The sequence below is a fragment of the Electrona antarctica genome (assembly GCF_951216825.1).
Source record: "Electrona antarctica genome assembly, chromosome: 13".
NCBI classification, from domain to species: domain Eukaryota; kingdom Metazoa; phylum Chordata; class Actinopteri; order Myctophiformes; family Myctophidae; genus Electrona; species Electrona antarctica.
In genome coordinates this window covers 24,989,585-25,014,047 of record NC_136794.1, presented here as the reverse complement: position 1 = coordinate 25,014,047, position 24,463 = coordinate 24,989,585, and the positions used below count along the sequence as shown (strand labels likewise).

Sequence of the window (24,463 nt, the reverse complement as noted above, 5' to 3'; positions counted from 1 at the left end):
CAGGCTGAAGCTCAGAGGGAACCGGGCTTTTGCAGTGGCAGCTCCCAAGCTTTGGAATGAGCTGCCTCTGCACATAAGACAAGCCCCCACCCTTCAGGTTTTTAATTCTTTGGCATTTCCAAGCATAGTATGAGCTGTTTTTGATGTTGAAAGTGACACTGTGTATGTTGTTTGTTTTTAAATGAAGTTGTGATTTTTATTATTTTATTGTAAAGCACTTTGGTACAACTTTGTTGTTATTTAAATGTGCTATATACATAAAGATGGTATGGTATGAATCTGGCAGCTGAGGGATACGATAATTCAGGTGATAAAGACAGTCAGGGGGTGTGTGTGTGTGTGTGTGTGTACGAGTGCTGTTGATCAGCCGTAATTCCATGATCCTCTGCGAATGCCACCTGATCACATGACTGTGACCGTCACGTGACCTGACTGTCACACTGTCCAGTCAACAGAGCGTCGTCATGGTTACACCCGTCCCCCTCTTCCTCCTTTCATGTTGTTTTTCCCCTTTATCTCCTGTGCTTGGTCTTTCCTCACTTAAGTACAGCATATCTATTGTCTGTGTATGTCACTGGTTCTGAAACCTTTTCATGTCAAGGACCCCCAGACTGATATTTGGTGGCTGGCTGGCCGTGGACCCCCATCTGGAAATGTTTTGTGCCAGGCTTCCCCAGAAGAAAAGATTTGCGTATTTTTTCTTTTCTTTTTTTTCACAATTTTTCAATATTAGCAGATGTGCACATGATATAAGTAACATATAGCTGGATGAAGTGGTTAAAATGATGGTGATTCTACAGTACATTAACTATTTTTGCTGGGGGACCCCTGGAATCCCACCCAAGGACTCGTATGTCTATGTATGTATAGGTACCGCTGGGTACTACAGTATGTATCTGTTGTGCCTCTCTCTCTCTCTCTCTCTCTCTCTCTCTCTCTCTCTCTCTACTAGAAAATAATCGCCCCACCTTTACATAGTATTGTGTGTGTGTGTCTATCAAAGATATGGCTGGTTTTGGAATTCAACTGGCATTCCGGCTGTCAAACGTGCCTCATTCCAGTGAGCCAGTTTGCTGCTGGTATTTTACCATTCTCTTGTTCTAAATCTAACATTCTTTGAGGAAGAAACCTCTATGGACGCATGCTGCGCAGCGAGAATAGCCTATCTATTGTACAAGCTCTTGATGCGTCGCAGACGAAGCTACTTTCGGTTATTATGTTTGAAAGATTGCATTTGAAGTGGTCAAACTAGCAATATGTTCAGATAAGCATCTTCCGTAAAACCCTAATGATCTTGGATATGTCATAAAAGCCTCAGTCAGTGATTTCTTCACCTGGTTGGCAGTATGTAACAGCATGATGACTAGTAAAAACATCAACATTTTACATAATATTGTGTTCATTGTTTAAGAAACAGAGCTAGTGTGGGGGAGGTTTCACAAATCAAATGTATTTTGCTTTAATCCATACTATCGCCATATTTTAACTCTTTTGTGTTCATAAATTAACACCGTACGTGATCATACTACAGCGTCACACAAAAGCCTCAAAAGTAGCAGATCCGCAAGCACGAAACGCACGTGTTCTGAGCTTATACATTTGCTGCCTCTGAATTTGAATCCTGAAACGTAACAGTTTTGGACATATGAGGTTTCCACCACCTGACAGTATATCAACAAATAAAAAAACTTTATTTTGTTTTTGCAAAATCGATGATTGCCCGCTATTGACCCGCTGTTTCATTTCCGGGTTATCAGTGAGCGCATACCCCTTAGCTCTCGCCAGAAACGGTTACATGTCCGGAGCGATGCAAGACAAAGTCACAAATGATTTACGATTCAGGGATGCACGTCGGCTAACCAGGGACAGCGCTCGAAGCATTATAGATACAGGGCTTTGAAAATTGTGCTTTTAACTGGTTCAGTCCATCTGACGTCCAAGCGACGGGTTGCAATCACGTCCTAGCGCATCTTCAATGATATCAAACGAGAGAAGAATATTCTGGGGGGGGGGAGGGGCTTTACAGAGTAAAAGCGGCCATGTCTTCCCGGCACCCCAGAGCTTCTATTTTGAAGGAATCCCGGCGCTGGTTGTGTTAATGGATTTAAATGGAGCTGGATGTAAAAAATCCCATAGTTGGTGGGGACGGAGGAGCTCCATAGCAACCGAAGCAATGCTAGAAGGTAAATTGACGGTCCCCGCATTCATATATGGATTATACGGGGGGGTATGAACATGTTCGTGGATGGCTGATGCTGTACCCTAGGGGGTATCTACAGAAAAAGGTTTATTTTCTAGATTACAGTAGAGTACTGTATGTCTAAATAATAATTAAACGCCCAAGAAGCATACAATTCAGTTTGTCTCCAGTCTTTGAGGCCGTAAGATGTGTCAGACTGGAAACGTTTTAATACACATATTCTCTTCTGGCGGTCCCTGGCAGGCTGGCACAAACCATTTTTATTGTGGTCCATGACCAAATACATATCGATTGGCTCTATGCATACATGCCATTTTGGAAAGAACTTGGGCCCCTTCCCTACCTTACCGATGATACTAATGAGGCTCTGTTCCATTCTGGTCAAACAGAGTCAGGATGCTGAGTGTGCATGACACAGTGTTGGCTCACCCTGAAACACTGCCTACACCAGTGGGTCTCAAAGTGTCCTTGATTGGGTTCCAAATGGCCCCGTACGGGTCCATTTGGTTCCATTTGTTCGCTATTTTCAGAACATAAAATGACTTGTCTTTTAGTTCTACTGAATCTCTTCTCCACTAGTCACTCCCTAACATTTTAGTCTAGTTTCTATTTGTCGAAGTCATCGTCAATATATTTAGTCATAGTTTTAGTCATCATAGCTTAGTTTTAGTTAGTGAAAACAACACTGATCACTGCTCAGCATTGAGCCTGCTGCACCTCCAGATAGACCTGGGTTGTTTGTTGTTACTCAGTACTCCTTCCATTGGAATGTTATCAGCTCTGACTTCTCCCTCTCCGTCTCACTCCCTTCACTTGCTCTCTTTCACTTTAGTCATGCTCGCCGTTTACCTAAAAAGAGCTTTTGTCTTTGGGGGGGTGGGGGGGAGGGGGCGGCTGGGGACAGGCAGCCATCAAACATGTTTAAGGTTCCGTTTATAGCAGCGGTAGACATTATCACTGGAATTTATAGGCTTGTTTTCACTAGGCTCTTCTCGCTGTGGCGGTGAATTTATTGTGTCCCATTATGCCCATGGTGTTAATTGATGTATGCATACTGGCCGCCTTGAGGTCTGTGGTGTTTTTACACTGCCTTCTTCCAGCTCACTGAAAATGCTTTGTATAGATGCATAAATGTGTGTTTATTTTTTTATATATATATTTTTATTAGCATGTCGTATCTTTTGGTTACGTAAGTTTATATATTTTAATGTCTGGCCTTCACTTGGCCCCTGACCTTACTTACTGGAGAGCGTTTTTTGTTGTTTTACAACCTGTCATTCCACCGTGAAACCCACCCACGTAGCCTAATGATGTCTTCAGTAAGACAGCAGAGAGACCAACCTCTGACTTGGTATTGTTGCTCTGTGTTTTGAATGCTCTTCTTTTAGTAATGATTACATGTAGGTTTACGTCGGCTATCTCTGCCACAGCCAAGAAACGAATGGAGAGGAAATCAGGTGACATTACCTCATTTGGACAACGGACTGTCTCGCTTAGTGACAATATAGCCAATGCACAAGCTCACAACGTGTAGAAAAAACATGGATACATTGTGAGCTTGCAGCTATTTTTGATTAATAATTTAATCAAAATCCAGATAGCAGTCAAATGTACCGTGTTTCACGCCAGCAATGCAAACTAAAAACAGCGATTAGGGAAGCGGTGCCTAATTAGTACAAATTATTACAACTAATTAGATGCCTTGTTGTTTTTGTCTGCACGTTGGTCTTGGAGACCTCGTGTGTGTGTGTGTGTGTGTGTGTGTGTGTGTGTGTGTGTGTGTGTGTGTGTGTGTGTGTGTGTGTGTGTGTGTGTGTGTGTGTGTGTGTGTGTGTGTGTGTGTGTGTGTGTGTGTGTGTGTGTGTGTGTGTGTGTGTGTGTGTGTGTGTGTGTGTGTGTGTGTGTGTGTGTGTGTGTGTGTGCGTGCGCTAAAATTAAACTGAAAGGAATGGCAGGCCTAATATTATCTATGCATTTTGGCTATGTGCAATAATGCACAATAAATACCGGTAAACTATATATATATAGACTGACTGGGCGGGCGTTGGGGGATGCGTCAGCTAGGTCAGGAGATAATAGGGGGAGCATGGTCAAAAACGTTTGGGAACCGCTGGACTAGAGCAAAGCATGAACCCAGTGGCAGACCTAGGACCTCTGAAGCACAAAGAGATGATGAGGTGTTCTGGGATTCACTGCATGGCTTTAGGCTTTTAAAGCCTCATGCTTCTACTATCTCTGTCTCCAACACACTTATCATATCAACACATATAGATAGGCTAAGTCTTTGGGAGGAACCTAAGGTGTGTGTCATTCCCACCCCCATCTTGTCTCTGACTCTGAACTGTTGAGTACAGACAGAGCGATTGTTAAATCTTAACAGTTTTCGGAAAACCTTATGTTGCTATGTATATCAGTGGTGCTCAAACTATTTCATGTCAAGGACCTCCGAAATGATATGTATAATATTTGGCTGCCGACCCCCATAAAAAAGCAGAGGGTTGTAGATTGTACATTGGGGTTAAATAGCCCTAACGTTCCACTATTTAAGGCTCCATAATGGCAGCGTCTTGTGAAAGATGTTCAAGTGGTTGTAAATAATTGGACTAGAAAATGGAACTGAATGAAGCTCCTTGACATGTTTTACTGGGCTTGTGTGTGCGTGTGTGTGACCACCCAAGGTTGGTTCCTAGGGAGACCTCAGTGAGTCTGTAGCCATGCTAATGCACACACACACACACACACACACACACACACACACACACACACACACACACACACACACACACACACACACGTGCACAGCCTTGTGATTCACTTCTAAAATATCCGTCTGTCTTGGGAGTATGGGAGCATAAAAAGGGAGTCATCCAGGAGTTGTGGCCACAGAATGAGCCTCGTATCTGATGATGAATAACTGAGATGGTTCATTCAACCCAAAGCCTTGTTGTTGTATGAATCACCTTGTCATCCGTTTTGCTGAATCACAAGAACAAGACTCTTCTCTTTGTGATTCTCAAAGGGTTTTCAAATATTAAATAAAAATGCAAAAAGTGGCAGGTCAACAGAGCGCGTCACTTTGTGTCGTGCTGCAAGCTTGTACATCTGCTATTTTTGAAAATATCTGACAAATATAATTTTGTTTGAAAAACATTTTCAGATGTGAGTCCACGGTCAGCCAAATATCAATTTGGGGGTCCTTGGCACAAAAAAGTTTGAGAACTACTGGAGTGCCGCTGTGTCCTGCGTAGACGTTTTGACTGGCCCTCGCTCGGTCTCCCACTCCCTGTTGAACAGGCTCCCTGTCCTACCAAACCGGCAGGTTGGACAGTATCTGTTCTCAACCTGTGGGTTGGGTCGGGAGTCGTAAGAACAAGGGGGGTGCTTTTGGGAGGGTCCCCCAAGATAATTTGTTTTTATGTGGACCATTAAACAAATGAGTTTTCTGAGTTCTCTCACTCGACAGTAAACAAACCAACATACAGTGCAAGTGTATTACAATCGTAAAGTGACAATTTAAAGGCTTTTAACCCATTTTAGGACTGAGGCCGATTCTAAAAAGGCATTCTGAATCCTGACTTACAAAAATTACAAAAATGTTATGTTACTATCCTGTATAGTAACAAGAACCCAAAAATGGGTTCCTGTCTTGAAAGGGTACTAAAAACACCAAAAGGGGTTCCCGTCCTAAATGGGTTAATACCTCTACAATGAAAATAAATCAACTTAATAAAATAAGTCCATTACTGCGTCTAAGGTCCTCAACATACTAGCCAAAATATTACCAAGTTGTCAAATATTACCTCAGAAAGAGGTTAAAATCTCTGTGGAAACGAGTCAAACAAAACGTGAATCCTACGATTCTAAGTGCTTATTGGGGTGGGGCCGGGTCCCCAGTTCAAATATGACTATTTTTTAGGGGGGGTCACGGTTAGAATGGTTTGAGAACCAATGTGTTACAAGACAACATATGGTACAGTAGAACTAGCGAGTGCAGACTTTATTCTATGGTACAGTACAGTACAGTAACCAACTCTCTCAGCTAAAACGACCAACAGATTACCTGAAAATGTAGCCTGAGTAACACTAAGACAGACGGAGCAGGTTGTCTTAGTGTCAAAGAGGCTGCAAACCCTCTGGTGAATAATGCTACAGGCAACACACACACACACACACACACACACACACACACACACACACACACACACACACACACACACACACACACACACACACACACACAATGACCCCTTTGTATGCTCCCTCCCAGGCTACTGTAGGGCTGTAGGATGCTTTGTCAGCTACGCCAACTAGCATGGGGCCTGCTACCCGTGTGTGTGTGTGTGTGTGTGTGTGTGTGTGTGTGTACCATCCACTCATCTATCACTGTTGCCCTCTGTAGAGTTTAGGTGGAGGAGCAGTCAGCAGGGAAGTGTTTGTGTGTAGAACCCAGGGGGGTCCTCAAAAAAGTTATATAGTGTCACAATAATTTTAACCACTTTATCAATTTACTTTTTTCGGTCCGTCGGTTGGTCTGGTCTGGTCTGTCCCTCAAATGTTCATGAAATTGTATTTTTTATGATTATTATGATGATTATTATGATGATTATTATTATTATTATTATTTATTATTATTAATATTACAATAAAAGGTATTGTGACTTATATATACAGTATGGTCAATTACTTGCATGAGAGGTGGTGGACACAGACGTAAAAGGTGTTCAATAGCACTGATTTATACAAACAAATACAAAAAAACTCAAAAATGGAGTTAGGTGGTTTTCTCCCGACAGCAACAAATTATATATATTTCAATTTGCATATGTTTGTAATTGTGTCCCATTGTGGTGATGCTTTGCAAAGACAAGGAGGTGTAGTAAAGACATCTGTAGAGACTGAGGAAGGAAGAAGGCAGCATTAGATCTTAGTTAACCACTTGTCCTGCCGTGTAGTGCCAGATGGTCACATGACCAGACAGATGGTCACGTGACCCGGACAGCCACCACTAGACTTCTCTCTGCGCTCGGCTGCTGCCGTTGTCTGGGGCACTTCAACCCCTGTTACCACGGCAACCCCCTGCCGCTGTGCTTGGCGCTGGGGCCTTTTGGATGAGAGAGAGAGAGAGAGAGAGAGAGTGATCCAAGCGGAGACTGGTACAGCAGTTTCCCCCACAGAGGAAACGCCCTGTCAAACTTGAATCACTTCAAGACTTTCTCCTCCTGTCAACCTGCTAACTACATATTTTAACTTGTTTTGTTTTGTCGTAAATTAATTTGATCATTCCACAGCGTCACACAAAGCCGGCATCAAAAGTAGCAGATCTGCAAGCTTGTAGATCTGCTACTTTGCATTGTTTTATTCTTTGTATTTGAATCCTGAAAAGTAAAAGTTTGAACATTAGGTTTCCACCCGACAGAGAGGATACGTACCGTTACAGTTACCCCCTAAACATCCACTAACGTACCGTTACAGTTACACCCTAAACATGAGGTTTCCACCCGACAGAGGATACGTACCGTTACATTTACCCCCTAAACGTGAGGTTTCCACTAGACAGAGATGATGCGTACCGTTACATTTACCCCCTAAACATTAGGTTTCCACTAGACGGAGAGGATACGTACCGTTACATTTACACCCTAAACAATAAACATTAGGTTTCCACCTGACAGAGGATACGTACCGTTACAGTTACACCCTAAACATGAGGTTTCCACTAACTTACAGTTACACCCTAAACATGAGGTTTCCACTAGACAGAGAGGATACGTACCGTTACAGTTACACCCTAAACATGATGTTTCCACTAGACGGAGAGGATACGTACCGTTACAGTTACACCCTAAACATGAGGTTTCCACTAGACGGAGAGGATACGTACCGTTACAGTTACACCCTAAACATGATGTTTCCACTAGACGGAGAGGATACGTACCGTTACAGTTACACCCTAAACATGAGGTTTCCACTAGACGGAGAGGATACGTACCGTTACAGTTACACCCTAAACATGATGTTTCCACTAGACGGAGAGGATACGTACCGTTACAGTTACCCCCCTAAACAAATGAAACGAAACTCTAATCACTTGCCACTCCCCCTTTCTACCCCCCCTACATTAAACAATTCATGAGATTTTCAATCAAAACGATTTGCCGTTCTGTGGAGATCTAGATTCTAGAATATTGTTGAGATGTTCAGGTGTACCCGCCCCACCACTGCGGAGTCTAGATGTCCAAATCCTCCGCGTTGTATCTGGTTTGACCAAGCCTCTTATACGGAATGTTGTGCAAATCGTAATATATATATTTTTAGTGTTTTTTCTTTTTGTTTTTTTTCCTCAAATCTTTGATTCTGGTGGTTCCTGGAGGCCTTGGGGGCAGGGTTTTCTTTTCTTTTTTCTTTTTTTTCCATTTGTTTTTCTATGGTATTTAGCCCCTCCTATATTCAGCTATAGTGTGTAGAGTTTTGTCTTACACAAACATTAAATTCCCATTGACAATGAATGGATGATACCTTTTGTGACTTTTTAAGCGGTGCCTAACCGCTCCAACTAACATAATATATGTCCATCCGTTTGAGTACAGCAGCACTGCTGGGTGACCTGGGGTGGCGGCGGCGCTGTTGGGCAGAGTGGCTGTGTGTGCCTCCTGATTGGGAACACACACACACACACACACACACTAACAATAAAAGTGTTGTTGCACCGCTCAGTTCAGACAAGAAAACTGGATGGATGTACTTTGCACACTGTCGACAAATGCATCTTTAAAACCCCAGGGGTTCCAAATTTTGAGAACTACTGCTCTATTAAAAATGTTAAAACAAACATTTTGGTTTTTTTGTATCCGCTCAGAAAAAGGCCAAAGGTGAGGAGCTGTTCGAGCAGATCATGTACCACCTGGACATCGTGGAGAAGGACTACTTTGGACTGCGCTTCATGGACTCTGCACAAGTGCCGGTAAGGAATTCACCATATAGGCACGCCAAGTTGTACCTCCAGGCATGTCGTCGTTGTCGGGAGAAACCTCTTATCTTCATATTCTAACTTTTTGTGGGGTTATTTTTGTGTTTTAAATTTTTTTCTTAAATCAACGCCCTACTTGATCATACTACAGCGTTACACAAAAGTAGCAGGTCCACAAGCTCGAAACCTGGCGCTAACGCATTTAACGCCATTGCCGGAGATCTTCGGCAATTGGTCTTTTTTAGTGCTTTTGATTGATCAAGTCGTGATGCTACTCACGTTAGCATTGCGTTGCTAGCTGGTGTTGTCAACAAGACTGGAGCGCTCCACACCCACCCACACCCGTTCTATCTGTTTCTTTCAATCGCAAAACAAGCTTTATTCCAGGCACATAGCCAACGCTGTGATCGCCGCGGTAGTTCTTTCTGATCGTCAAGCGGGAGACCAGAAGTGATATGCGACAACACACACACACTAGTTAGACAGCATAACATCCGGTCGCAGATTTTTGGTTCTTCAAAATCAGAGTTGAACAGGGGAAAATGCTGGCGTGAATTATATCGAATGCGCGGTTAACTCTGGGGGAGCCTGGGATTGAAGTGGGAACCTTCACAAGCGTCATAAAGTGGATCACTTTTCCACTAGTCCTCCCAACATTGTAGTCTAGTTTAGTCTTAGTTTTAGTCGTCATAGCTTAGCTTTTATTTAGATTTTAAATAATATTTGTGAAAAATGTGAAATTATTTGGAGCAAGTGTGTGCGCGATGAGACCCTGGCGAAGAGCTCCTCCGAACTCCGTAATGGCTTTTGTCAATTAGTAGTAGGGATTTTGCTTAGTTTTCCTCAGTGGAAAAAGGTAGTCGACAAAATTAAAACTGGTTTGAAGAGTCATGGCAGAGTGTGGGGCAAGGTTGTGTTCGCAAAGCAAACGTATAAAGACCAGAGGGAAATATTAACCACATTGACCCTGGCGCATATCATTATAAGCAAACGGTCTTAAAAATAGCCTAGGACCTTGTACACCAGTGTACTGCACAGTGAAAATGGCAGATACGACAAAATATAAATTAGGTTTAAATATATCAAACATTATACATTTACATACAAACAAGATAATATATCATACTATCATGTATTACTTATGTGTGTACACACTCTGACCAACACACAACACTTTTATTTATTTCCCAATATTTTTTGTTTGTTGTGCTACAGCCTCAGCTGCATTTGTTATTCAACCTCATCAAATGGCATACCAGTGCATTCTATCACACTCAATTCAATTCAATTCAATTCAATTCAAAGGAGAAAACATATGTTTACATTGCCAAAGCAAAAGTGGAACAACAATCAAGATAAAACAATACAATTAACATGTAAACAGAGCTGTGTTATATTAACACTTTGAGTAATACTATCTTGTGAGACTATAAAAGATAGAGACGCTTTATACTTTTGAAAGTTGACAGCAGTATTTCAATGTTTTAAACATGTTATAAACTCTCACACTCTCTAGCCTTGGCTTTAGACTTGAAACCTCTCCACCATTCAGCTCCTTGATGGGAGATTTTTAGCCAGAGATTTTTTTTACCTTGCAGTTCACAGCCTAAAAGGGATTGCTCATGGGACTATTGTAGGCTCCGGGAGTCAGCCTCCACGCTATGGAAGGCAAAGCGCTTTCAAGTTGTGTGTCCGCCCATCGTCCCAGTGAGATCATACTGATAGTCTGTGAGGGCCGTGGAAGGAGGGAGGGAGGGAGGAGAGCTAGACTGATGAGAGAGAGAGAGGGGGGGGGGGGGAGAGCTAGACTGATATGAGAGGGGGGGGGGGGAGAGGGAGAGACAGAGACAGAGAAATGAGGGAGTGACTGAAGAAGTTGTTTGGAGAGGGTGAGAGTGTGAGTGTTGTGGCTACTGGCTAGTGAAAGAGGGGGCGAATGCATGGATTCAAGTTCTCAGTCGCCACAACGATTTGAGTCATTTGGATTCCATAGAAGTCAGCCGGTCTTCTGTGAAAGCAATGTCGTGCACCGAAAATAGCAGATCTACAAGCTCACGGTGTGTTGTGAGCTTATAGATTGGCTATTTTTGGCTATTAGTTATTTTAAGATTAAAGAGTATTTGAAGTGGTCAAATTAGCAGTAGAATACATGTTCAGATGCATCCTCCATGAAACGGGAATGGTCTCAGAAATCATGTCATGAAAGTCAAGAAAGCAAAAAGGTTAAAGCCTCAATCTGTGATTTCTTTCTTCTTTCCAGTATGTAGAACAACCAACACCATCGATAATGGCTTCAACATCGTCATGACATTTTCTGTCCTGAGATTTTATTTAGCTTCATTCTCACACGAGAGTGAGACGGAGGCAGGTATATAGATGGAGGGACATGGCAAGTAAAGCAGGGGAGGAGAGGCCACAAGAGGGAGGGGAGGGCTGCAGTAAGGAATGTGGGGGAGAGAGTCAGAATTCTGCGACAGCCCTGCCGTACACACACACACGCATGCACACACACACATGCACGCTCGCGCGCACGCACACACACACACACACACACACACACACACACACACACACACACACACACACACACACACACACACACACACACACACACAGTCACTCTCCTTGACATTGTTCATGCCTCACAGAGCCTGAGCTTCCAAAGGAGTTACTTACAACAACACAGAAAAATCACTTTTCCACAAGCCCATTGGCCGTCTTTACAGAAGCTCAGGGTATCGGGTAGATTTGGATTTGAGTGTGTGTGTGTGTGTGTGTGTGTGTGTGTGTGTGTGTGTGTGTGTGTGTGTGTGTGTGTGTGTGTGTGTGTGTGTGTGTGTGTGTGTGTGTGTGTGTGTGTGTGTGTGTGTGTGTGTGTGTGTGTGTGTGTGTGTGTGTGTGTGTGTGTGTGTGTGTGTGTGTGTGTGTGTGTGTGTGTGTGTGTGTGTGTGTGTGTGTGTGTATTCCTGCACTATACCTGCATCCAGTGATCTTGGTACAATATAGAAATTGATCTATTGAAGATTCTGACGTTCAAATGTACATATGTTTTGTTTTGATTGTATTGATGTATTGTTGTATTGTGCTTTCTGCTTTGGCAATGTAAACGTATGTTTTCTCATGCCAATAAAGCCCTTTGAATTGAATTGAATTGTGTGTGTGTGTGTGTGTGTCCATGAATGTACTGTATCTCTGCTAAATAATTCTCATGAATCAATGTTATCACACTTGTCTTGTTTCAGCATTGGCTGGACGTCACGAAAAGCATCAAAAAGCAAGTCAAAAGTAAGTGTACCTGCCCCATACACACAGACAACTTCAACTTGTGTACTCTTGTCTGTACTATACTGTATGTGAGAGCGAGTGTGTTCTATTGCATGTCATTGTTCTGTCTGCCAGTTTAGTCAACATTCAATTCAGTGATTTTTGGTAAACGTAACGTCCCTATTTATTTCCTCTGCCCATTACTTACATACGTTACTCACGCAGGGGTGGGCGATATCGTGATCAATATACAAAATGTGACACATGAAAAAAAATATCGTGATTGTATTGTGATACTACTTGAACATTTTTTGAAAATAAATGTATATTATATGTTTCCATATCGCCCACGCCTACGTATACTCACGTAGGATCCATGTGTGCATTTCTGTTTTGTATCGACACAACTCAAATGTTGTCTATCCAATCTATCCATGTTTTTGTCAGTCGGCCCTCCATACTGCCTACACCTGAGAGTCAAGTTCTATTCCTCAGAACCCAACAACCTACACGAGGAGCTCACCAGGTAGGCACACACACACACACACACACACACACACACACACACACACACACACACAGTCCTGAGCGCATGCTCGACTACACTCAAGCATGTATGCATAGTGTCCCTGTTGGGCAGAAACCTCCTATTGTATTAACTTATTGCCCTACTGCAGTGTCACATGCATGCCAGTATCAATAGCAATTATGTTCAATTCAAACACACTGTTCAAAAACCTAAGAGTGATTGGTGGCGTTAAGGCATTATTATATATATCTTTTCTGTTGTTGACGTGGGATCTAGGACAATAGGTCATCTCATAACCCTTGAAGAAAGTCCTGTTTTTATTTGGTTTTCCGCTTGAAGTAAAGAAAAGGAAACGTAAACAAATAAATGCTATGAGGTGCTTTGGCTTAGAAAACATACAGTATTGGAACAGAGCATTTTCTCTTTTTTTTCTTCCATCCATTATATTTCAGTTGATTATGTTAATGTGTCATTGCTTGCATGTATCTTAACCTAGCCATTCTCTTGTGGCAGATACCTGTTCGTGTTACAGCTAAAGCAAGACCTTCTCAGCGGCAAGTAAGTACTGTAGATCAGTTCAGGACCCCCAGGGGGGTCCCCAGATTGTTTTGGAGCGTCCCCATATGATGAGCTTAATGTGCAACATTGTTTTCTCACTCAACAGTAAACAAACCAACATGCTATATACATGCACATTTCTAAAGTTACAATTTAATGACTTTTAAGACATTTATAATACCAAATGGACTCTATGCACACACGCCATTTCGGAAAGAACTTGGGGCCCCTTCCCTACTTCCTTCACAGGTGTTACCGATGATACCAATGAAGGCTCTTTTCCATTCTGGTCAAACAGAGTCAGTGTGCTGCTATTGTGTATGTTGGCTCACTGGAAATACTCTCAAAGTGTCCTCGAGCGGTTTCCAAATGGCCCTGTACGGGTCTATAACTCTGAGAGCGTACAAATTGTGGTCCAAAAATAAACAAACCGTCTCTGCGATATTGTTGGGGATGTGTCTCTGTATCGTTTACGATAGTCCGTCATTCATATTTGATACAGTCTGTCGGGTGAGTGCGGGGCAGCCCACGCGGCAAACATTGTGAAAATAGCCATTCTACAAGCTCACAACTCCTCGACTATATCTGTTGCATCACTAGACAGTGCCCCACACTACTGTAAGAGCCTTGCATGTTTATGGAAAGGCCATACTTGTCTTTGGAAATATTAACTTCACTTTTCACTACAATGGAATTAGTGTTGTTGTGGTTTTGGTGAAGGTAGAGAAAGAAGGGCATGCAGAGACATAGACGTTTGGGTTGCATTGTCATCGTTGTTTGTGTGACTGACTTGTGTCTTTGTGTGTTCAGGTTAGAATGTCCATTTGAGACGGCGGTGGAACTTGCTTCCTTCTCACTGCAGGGTAAGCATTGCTCAGTGACCCCCCCCCCCCCCAACCCCCCCACCCCCTCCACACACACACACACACACACACACACACACACACTCTGAGGGCTGATATGGCTTATTAAACTCTTTGTCCTATTATCACTCCTCTCATCAAGGGAAAATAAAGACTGGGTGTGGTAAGATTTAAAGGCCTCCTCTGTCTTACACCTCATCTGCACAGGCAAGGAGCAAGCGTTCCGACGGTGATATCCCGTGAAAAACTGTCCTGATATGGAGCGTCGGCCATTACGTGGCCTGAACCAATCAAATTACCAATAAATAGTAGCTTGCGGTGGGTCAGGACAGTCTCATTGAAAAACATGTATTCTAATGAGATTTTCTCGCTCGCTTGCATCGCTGGTGTTAAGCATTTGAATCCATATCCAATGTTCAGAGGCCAATTTCTGATGGGTCACTAAAGGGCAATTTGCTTTAATGTCATTTGCCCATTTCCCCAACTTGGATCTACGATTAAATAAAGAAGTTTTATTGTTTGTAATATTGAGGTTTCTGGGGCTATTTCTAGCCTTGAGTGATTCAATATTTCATTGCTAACTAAATTCTACCACAAAACAATATTGGCCAACTGTCAGCTTATGGGGTTGGAATTGTATTTGTTCCCCGAATGCCCGGCAACATTGAACCTGATTTTATTTACACTTAGCTGTGTGTCAGTGTCGCTCGCCGAAAATGGCAGATCTGCAAGCTCACAACTTGTTGTGCCATCTTGTAGGTAGAGGGAAAAGATTTATGTTTATGATTGATTGATTTGATTCAAAATATATTTTTTAAAGAATCTTCAAAAATAGCAGATGTTCAAACTGTCCAATCCGCTTCGGGCCCCAGTTTGAAAATCAGTGGTCCACAGCGATTTGGGACTGTCTCCATAGCAACGTTTAGCGGTGTAACAGTGTTGTGGTAGTAATAACTAAGGCTTTCTCCTCCAAACCAAATTTAACAAGCTTTTTATGACATCGTTAAGAGCAGATATTTCCTGTACTGTAGTCAGACATGCAACATTTGGAGAATTTCTGTCGGTAGGAATTATGGCATATTGGGGAAAAATTGGTTTCAAGGGAAGAGGGACAATTTTCTGTGGAATGGGACTGAACACAGTCACACACACACACACACACACACACACACACACACTGGCTGACTGTGGGGAAATGCCAGCTCATTAGTGCCCAGTCCTCTTCGAAGGCCCCCTAATCTCCCCTCATTCTCTCTCTCTGTCTCTTGCTCTCTCTGTGTCTCTCGCTCTCTCTGTGTCTCTCGCTCTCTCTCTGTCTCTTGCTCTTTCTCTCTCGCGTGCGCTCTCTCGCTCTCGCTCTCGCTCTCGCTCTCTCGCTCCCAGTTCCACTTCCACTCATCTCCCTTCCACATTGAATTCTCTCCATCTTGCGTCTAGGTCCTCTCATACGGTATGACCTCCAAGAATAGAATTAATGATTAGTGCTGACACTACACCAATTCCTCTCTTGATATTTATAGACACTGTTTATTATCCATTTCCCCCCAACGGCGCAAAGAGCTCGAACAGACACACAACGTGTGTGTTTTCACGCATGTGCCCAGTCAGTCTGAATGTTTTGTCATTGTGTGTGTGTGTGTGTGTGTGTGTGTGTGTGTGTGTGTGTTCAGCTGAGCTGGGTGACTGTGACCCAGCAGAACATGGTCTGGACCTGGTGTCCGAGTTCCGCTTCATCCCTGGCCAGACAGAGGACATGGAGCTGGCTATATACAACATGTGGAAAGAGTGCAGGTAAACGGAGTTCGTTTATTACAGTTCTCCGTCGCCGCGACCGATGTCAGTCATTTCTAAAAGCTCTCAACAGACCTATTTAAGTGGTCAAACTATCAATAAGTATAGGCCATACATTAAAAAAATAGCAGAAATGGCAGATCTACAAGCTTACAACACGTTAATAAATGTGTCAGTGATGTCATATCTGCTGCTATCAAATTAATCATCAACTTAATTTTGTAATCGTGACAGCCCTTATTAGCAAGGTTAAAACCTCAGTCTGTGATGTCTTCACCTGTTTGACAGCTCTACATACTGTCAAACAGGTGAAGACATCACAGACTGAGGTCTGCAGGAACACTAAAACATCATCATTTTACATATTGGGTAAATTGTTTAGAAAACCGCGCGCAGGTGTGGCGCTCCTTTCACACCGTTTCACAAATCACACATTAGGACTTTGCCATACAAAATGTTCTGGTCGTTATTTTTGCTTTAATCCATGTGATCTGCATTACGTGTATCTGCATTACCGTGTATACATTTAAACCCTACCATCCCTATTCTAGGCATGTCATAATTAGGGGAAAATCCTAAGAAAATCAGGGAACGTTCTCAGGAAATAGCCAAGCTACAAGCTTGTACATTGTCTTGTAGATCGGCTTGGCTATTGTCAGCTAAGAGATTTGGAGGTAAAAATTAACAGACCTAGTATTGACCGCTTTGGGATATAATACTGGTCAACTAAGTACATAGTTGCTGTCGGGAAGAAACCTTCTCTCTCTCCCTCCATAGAATGTCTGTTTATTGTTTCACTAAATATAGTTATGTTGTTCATTTAATAACAAGTGTATATATTTGGTTACATTATACGCGGTAATCACACAAGATCTCCTAACCAAGAATCAAACAAAAGGGTGCTGTGTTCCTCCACCCCAATATGGCCTGCTGAACATGAACTCTAGGCTGGATTCACCAAGGAATGTTGTGATATATCAACTCACTAGCTCTCTGCAAATGCAAAACACATGGACCTTACCAGATCAGGCTTTATGGAGCCTCTCGTGACATACAGTAAAATCCTCTGTGTTAAATGAAAGGGATTGTTAAAATACGTTTTAAATTGCTCCATATTCCGATAGTAAGCATTCCTTCCTATAGAGTGTTCGTTCAGTAACAGGGGTCTCCCCGTCTCTAGTGCTTTAGTAAGCAAAATAAAGATAAAATTAGGAAAACAAATATATACGCAATTACACATATAACATTTTAAATAAGATTGAAGCGAATATGTCCAAATTGGATGAAATTTGTCAAAACCAATACTGTCAGTTTAAAGGTTTCGTTATTCGATGAAAACCAGTAAGCACTGCAGTAAACTGGTCTCAGACCAGTTACTACTGGCTGTTGCACTGCAGTAAACTGGCCTCAGACCTTCATCACCTGCTTTAGAGAGCAGACTGACACAACCTTGCCTTTTCCAGTAGAGAGATAACGGTTAAGCCCAGAGGATGATTTGGGTGATAAATCTGTCGGGTCGGTAATGGTAACCTACTTCTCTGTACGCTCTGCGAGGACACACTTCCTAGAGATAAGGGGTGGGATATTCATCACGGCTCACTTGCAGCACCTGTAGGTCATCATGGAGTTTGGCTTCAATAGGGATGACATATTACATCATCATACATGTTTTGTAATAATTTGTGATCATTGTATGTTTTCTTCCATTGTTCTCTCTCCGTCTGTCTGTCTCTGTCTCTCTGTCTCTGTCTCTGTCTCTCTCTCTCTCTCTCTCTCTCTCTCTCTCTCTCCCCCCCCCCCCCCCCCCCCCCCCCCCCCCAGAGGTCAGATGCCAGCCCAGGCAGAGATTAACTACCTGAACAAGGCCAAGTGGCTGGAGATGTACGGGGTAGACATGCACATGGTTAAGGTAACGCACGCATGCACGCACGCACACACACACATAGACTCATTCCAGTGTACCCGTGCACATGCACACATTATAGTAGACACACACTGACATCAAAGCTTGACACATGACAATGGGAAGTAGTTAAGTGCTGATGAAAGACCGGAAGTCCTCTGGATGTGGAGGAATACATGATAACATTCTCTCTCTCTCTCTCTCTCTCTCGCTCATGCCCGCAGGCCAGGGATGGCAATGAGTACAGTCTGGGTCTGACCCCCACCGGTGTTCTGGTGTTTGAAGGAGAAACCAAGATAGGACTCTTTTTTTGGTACGTGTGTGTGCTCTGCGTGCTCGCTTGTGCATTCACTTTTCAGTGCATGTGGGTGTATGAACACATGCGTAAGCATGTTCTACTACTGTACCTACACTGGTGTAAGCACTATATTCAGGGTTCATTTATGCTTTGGCCATGTCTCGCGACAGCAAAGATATGAGTTAAAAACATTTTGCTGTGAAATAATATATATTCAAAGATTTGCACACGTTTTCACGATTTTTCAAAAATAAGAGATCTACAAGCTCATAGCACGGCACTCGGTGATACCCTATGACCGTGTAGATCTGCTATTTTCAATAGCTAAAGTTTAAAATAATAATTAAAGTGGTAAAAAGCTAAAGCATTGTTTTATCATAGGCCGAAGATCACCCGACTGGACTTTAAGAAGAGCAAGCTGACCCTCGTGGTGGTGGAGGATGACGAACAGGTCAAGGATGACGAACAGGTAAAACACGCACACACACACACACACACACACACACACACCCTTGCTGGTGCTGTAATACAGTGGTTCTCAAACCTTTTGATTTGTATTTGGCTGCGGACCCCCATCTGACAAATAGTTTGTCCCAGGGACCCCCATCTGACAAATAGTTTGTCCCAGGGACCCCCATCTGACAAATAGTTTGTCCCAGTGACCCCCAGAAGTTAAATAAATAAATACATAAATCGCTTAAAAATACATATGATTTTCAAACTATGAGCTTGTCTGCTATCTGCTATTTTTAAATAGCCACATTATAGAATATGGAAAAAGTGGTTAAAATGATTGTGACGCTTATATGATTTTGCTGGGGACCCCTTGGTGCCCTATCCCCATGGACCCTGGCTTGGGGGTCCCGACCCTCACTTTGAGAACCATTAATAATAATAATAATAATAAAACTTTATTTGTATAGCACCTTTCATGACATGAAATGCAGCTCAAAGTGCTTTACACAAAAAATAAAAGAAAGGCAGGGCATAAACAATACAGTGAGGACATGAATAACATTTTTTTTAAAAGACAAATAAATCAATTAAAAGCAAGGGTGTAGAAGTGGGTCTTGAGCTGAGCTTTAAAAATGTCTACAGAGGCTGCCTGTCGAAGGTACAGTGGGAGTTTGTTCCACGCCGTCGGCCCGTAGAAGCAAAAAGCTGCTTCCCCGTATTTTTTAGTTGCCATTTTTTTAGGCAAAGCGAGCAGGCCAGCAGTGGAAGACCTTAGGGGGCGGTTTGGGACATATTTCGGCAGGCAGTCATGTAGGTAGGAAGGTGCGAGACCATTGAGAGCTTTATAAACAAGTAAAAGAATTTTAAAATCAATCCTAAAAACAACCGGAAGCCAGTGCAATGAGGCCAAGACTGGAGTAATATGTTCTCTCATCTTAGTTCTAGTTAAGACTCTGGCTGCTGCATTTTGGACAAGTTGTAATCTGTCAGTTGATTTCTTAGGCAATCCAGAAAAAAGTGCATTGCAGTAATCAAACCGAGAAAAAACAAAGGCGTGGATTAGCGTTTTTGCATCGTCCAGTGACAAATAGGCTCTGATTCGTGCAATATTTCTAAGATGAAAAAAAAATTGGTCTAGTAGTCCATACCAAACCCATGAACTCCAGACACATACATGTTTCATTCAACCTGTATAATATGCTGTTAAAATGTATTGGAGGCATACGAGATAATAAACCTGAACGCTGCAACGTGAAGCTGTATTGGCTGCATACTCTGAATGCCGCAACGTGAAGCCGTGAGCTGAGGCAGAGGCTGCGGCACACACACTGATTATACTGTAGATGTTCATCAACGAGAGCTTGCTGCAGCTGGCAATTATGACTGAGTCATTCTCTTTTTCCGATAGACTGGTAGATAATAGATTAGCAAAGAAGGCACTGAATGTTCTCGTCTGTTGTTGGTTATTATGCGCAGGTCAAGTTTAAATCATGTCCACGTCTTGTTGGAACATCTACTTCTTGTGGACGTTGTGAGGAATGTGACAAGAAACGGCACACGTGTTTCTTTTTGTCCCAGTGTATTTGTGTCAGATGGTATCGCCTCCTCTTGGGTTTCTGTCCACATAGTTTCATAGCTGCATACGGATCTCAGTCCTAATAAAAGGGCTTTGTTTCACAAATGAAAGACAAACGACGAGTGAGAGTATTGTGTGTGTGTGCGCGCGTGTGCGTGTGTGCGCGCGCGCAAGGCCGAGGTAATAAAGTAGTCTACTCCCTCAGGCATGTCTGGTATGTGCAGCTCTCCTACACACACACACACACACACATACACACACACACACACATACACACATACACACACACACACACACACACACACACACACACACACACACACACACACACACACACACACACACACACACACACACACGTGCACACAAATGCACAACTCGTCACCTCAGCTCTAGCATGAATAGGATTATATTGTTGCTCTCGGGCAGAAAATTCTGAAATGAACGCCCTACTCGATCATACTACAGCGTCACACAAAGGCATCACAAGTAGCAGATCTACAAACTTGAAATGTGGCACGATGTGACTTGTTTTGAACTTGTAGATCTGTCACTTTTGCTATTTTTTAAAATATGAATTCTGAAAAGTCACAGTTTCTACCCGACGGACGATATTCATATAGCCTGCTTCCGTTTCTGAAAGCTGCCATTACTCACTCCATCCGTCTAAAAAGTGTATTTCTCTTCAGAAGCGTTAATATTGTAACCTCGACACAGCATAACATCAGAAATTATCCCAGAACGTCTGCATTCTGATCAATCACAGCGGATGCCGGCATGATTCACGGAAAACGGGCCACAAACGGGAACTGGACTCCTGTGTTTCCTTCTTCCGATTGGCTACAGCCGATAACGTGACACGTGCGATGCGCGTCAACGCGGTGCAAGCATAGACTGTAGAAAGAATAGGAGTGCAAGGCAAGTTGGGTTACAGGTGCATGATGGGAAGTCGATTATTATTTTTGAGATACAGATTTAATGTTTGTTTTTAGTTCAATGTTTATTTTAAAAGCGCCATTGACAATGAAGGGAAAATCTATGTCATATTGTCCCTCATTACGTCATATTGTCCCTCATTACATCATATTGTCTCTTTATTGTTAATGGCATTTAATGTTTGTGTTGGCACCGGTTGTTTTAGATCACCATTACAGTACATCACCAACATGAGTTAGACTTTAATATATTAGCGCCCCTCACTTCACACGGGTGTGATTCTTTTAAGCTAGATGTGAGCGTGCCAAAGGCACGTGAACCTCTAGTAATACATATGCACAGCGAGGAGCCTCAGCAATACAAGCCAGAGATTGGGAACTGCAGTGGTTTGTCACCACTTTGTTGCTTCTAAGGCACTGGTTCCCAAACACGGCTCGGGACCCTTTTTTGGGTCATGGACACATTTTTATGGGTCCCTTTACTTTTTGGTTTCCTGCATTTTGTTTTTAATTATTATTTCAAATGATAATACATGAAGAAATCAAAGAAAAATTAGAAAACAAATGTTTAACTCTTTGAGCGTTTCAAGGATTTCTATATAGTAGGTAGACTTCTCTATGGCCAGAATGGCGTTTTTGAATGATTTATTGAAAATTCTCTGTTGTGAATGTGTGACAACGAAAGACCTTCAGAGAAAGCTTGACTTGTCTGCTTCCAGGAAAAAAATGAACTGAGTTGATAAAATGTTTAGTTCTTGTGTTGGAAGCCATTTAAAAGAGCCTGCATTTACACTGTTTCTGTTTCTAGGACAACCAAAAAAAGTTATGCCCGGTTGAAGTTTTATTTTCTAAATAACTTTTTTTCTGCTGGGCATACATAGCCATGCAATATCTCATTTTAAAGGGTGAGTTGTCTAGTTCAATTAAAATAAAATAAAAAGTTTCTCACATGTACCACTGTAGATATTTTGCCATCTATAAATAGCATGGTCAGTCATGATCAATCTGACCTATCCAGCTAAAAGTCCCCATAGCTCTGAAATTGGAACATCATATAAACTCAATTCTTTTTTGGGGTAAAATTAGACATTCTAACGCACATTTTGATATATACCATGTTTACATAGTCTTACCAGTACCTTGTCTATTCATGCATGTATCTCAAAAACCTGTTATGAAGAAACACAGTTTTGATAAAAAACACATCCAAGGACATTGTTTTGATATGACTTGGTGCCCATGATATGTATCAAAATATAGACTTGAATGTATACTGTATTATAAAAAAGAAATTGAGTTATTACCATCTACCGTTACAGAGTAAATCACAGTTGAAACTTGCTTAGTCATATACAATAAACCTCACAATAGTGAACAAAATAGTCATGACAGGTCTAACTCATTGTAAAAGCGTCTTTTATTTTTTACGACTACTAACATAATAAAATGATAAATATTACAGAAAATAAATAGGCCTACATACAAAACAGTTACTCCTCCCCTAGCTCTGATCCATAGCTCTAAATGCGCATTTAGAGCTATGGATCAGAGCTACTCCTCCCAAATGTCCCCAAACCCAGTCCTTGACGGTGTGTGTGTGTGAGTTAACCTGACTCCGCCATATGGGGCAGCAGAGTGTACACTGTGTTCCCCCCTCCTGCTCCCATCTGGGAACTCTCAGGCAGACTTGATGCCCGGCCAAAAAACGGCCTGGCCAATCAGCAGCAGCTTCTAGCAACTTCTAGCAGCAGCTTCTAGCTTCTACTAGCTGCTGCTGATTGGCCAGGCCGTTTTGTGAGCAACTTCGCTTCTAGCTGCTGCTGATTGGCCAGGCCGTTTTGTGGCCGGGCATCAAGTCTGCCTGAGAGTTCCCAGATGGGAGCAGGAGGGGGGAACCCAGTGTACTCTCTGCTGCCCCATCTGGCGGAGTCAGGTTATGTGTGAGTAGGCTAAATAAAAAAAACACCCAAAAACTGCCCCCCCTGAAATGAATGAATGAATGAATCCGGTTCAGTGTCGGAGAACGCCATCGCAGTCTTGACTCTTCATCCTCCTCCTCCTCATCTGATGCCAGTTCTAAATATATAAAAAGAAATAAACATTTTAGCTGTAGTCAGTGCACGCTACTATTACATGGCGTTTTACCCGGCTGCTGGCGATCAATGATTTTATTGTGCAGTGTCTTTGTGGGCCGAGTCGTGGCATGACAAATACAAATAGATGCTTGTATAAGTAGTATCACGATAAAATAATATGGCAACGTTAGAATGAAACACCAATGAGTGATCGGTGGTAATGTAGCTAGCTGCCCAGGGTATATCCAGCACCATTGCGTCGCAATCATCCAGCAACATTGGTACTGGCTATTGCCCGGGCTTGTGGCCCGGCCAATAGCCAGTACCATTTGTGCAGTGTTTGTTAGCAACTACTACTAGCCAACAGCCAGTGGAATGTGGTGACGTGATGGTGCTGGATATACGCTGGGCAGCTACATTACACGCGATCACTCATTGGTGGTGTCATTCTAACGTCGCCATATTATTTTATCGTGATACTAATTATACAAACATCTATTTGTATGCCACGATGCCACGATTCGGCCCACAAAGACACAGTACAATACATTCATTTGATCAGATGTTTTTGTTAGCTACGTCGATCACCTATAGTACCGACCCTTGTTATATATTCTCCGACTATGCATGTCACGATGACTAAACCAGTTAGATCTATCCATATATGGTTCTACCACATCTATCTGATATCAGCACTAGGTCGGCTCGGGCCAAATATAGGGATCGTCTTACTAGACATGTCATATTAGGGCATTTTCGAATACAATAAAATTACCTTTTAGCGAAGGTATCAGCCTTGGTGGTAACTCTGGTGGGGAGAAGAAAAAACATTGCACACGTGTAATCCGCGAGGGTGGATGTTGCAGCCCGGCCAACGGTCTGGGACTGGAGAATGCCACTGGACACGGATGGATCATTTTTCAGATTGTTTTTTTTGCGGCGACTGCAAACCTGGCTGAAAAACTCTTCCTCCAGTGCCCACCTCGGAGGAGTCAACCAACCCCCCTGTTCACTGGGGGCTGGGCGTCAGTTTCCAATAGGAAAGCAT

The 24,463-nt window shown here is 42.6% G+C and overlaps 1 protein-coding gene across 3 annotated transcripts in view; it reads left to right on the top strand.

Moving 5' to 3' along the window:
* Positions 1-24,463, top strand: part of epb41l5 (erythrocyte membrane protein band 4.1 like 5) — a 73,975-nt gene that overhangs the window by 5,116 nt on the left and 44,396 nt on the right. For all 3 annotated transcript variants that reach the window (XM_079517592.1, XM_079517593.1, XM_079517591.1), the window contains exons 3-11: positions 9,057-9,161; positions 12,410-12,452; positions 12,879-12,957; positions 13,474-13,518; positions 14,329-14,381; positions 16,052-16,172; positions 17,994-18,081; positions 18,300-18,388; positions 18,755-18,842. In XM_079517592.1, the coding sequence (XP_079373718.1) occupies positions 9,057-9,161; positions 12,410-12,452; positions 12,879-12,957; positions 13,474-13,518; positions 14,329-14,381; positions 16,052-16,172; positions 17,994-18,081; positions 18,300-18,388; positions 18,755-18,842 (711 nt within the window). The remainder of the gene's footprint in view (positions 1-9,056; positions 9,162-12,409; positions 12,453-12,878; positions 12,958-13,473; positions 13,519-14,328; positions 14,382-16,051; positions 16,173-17,993; positions 18,082-18,299; positions 18,389-18,754; positions 18,843-24,463) is intronic.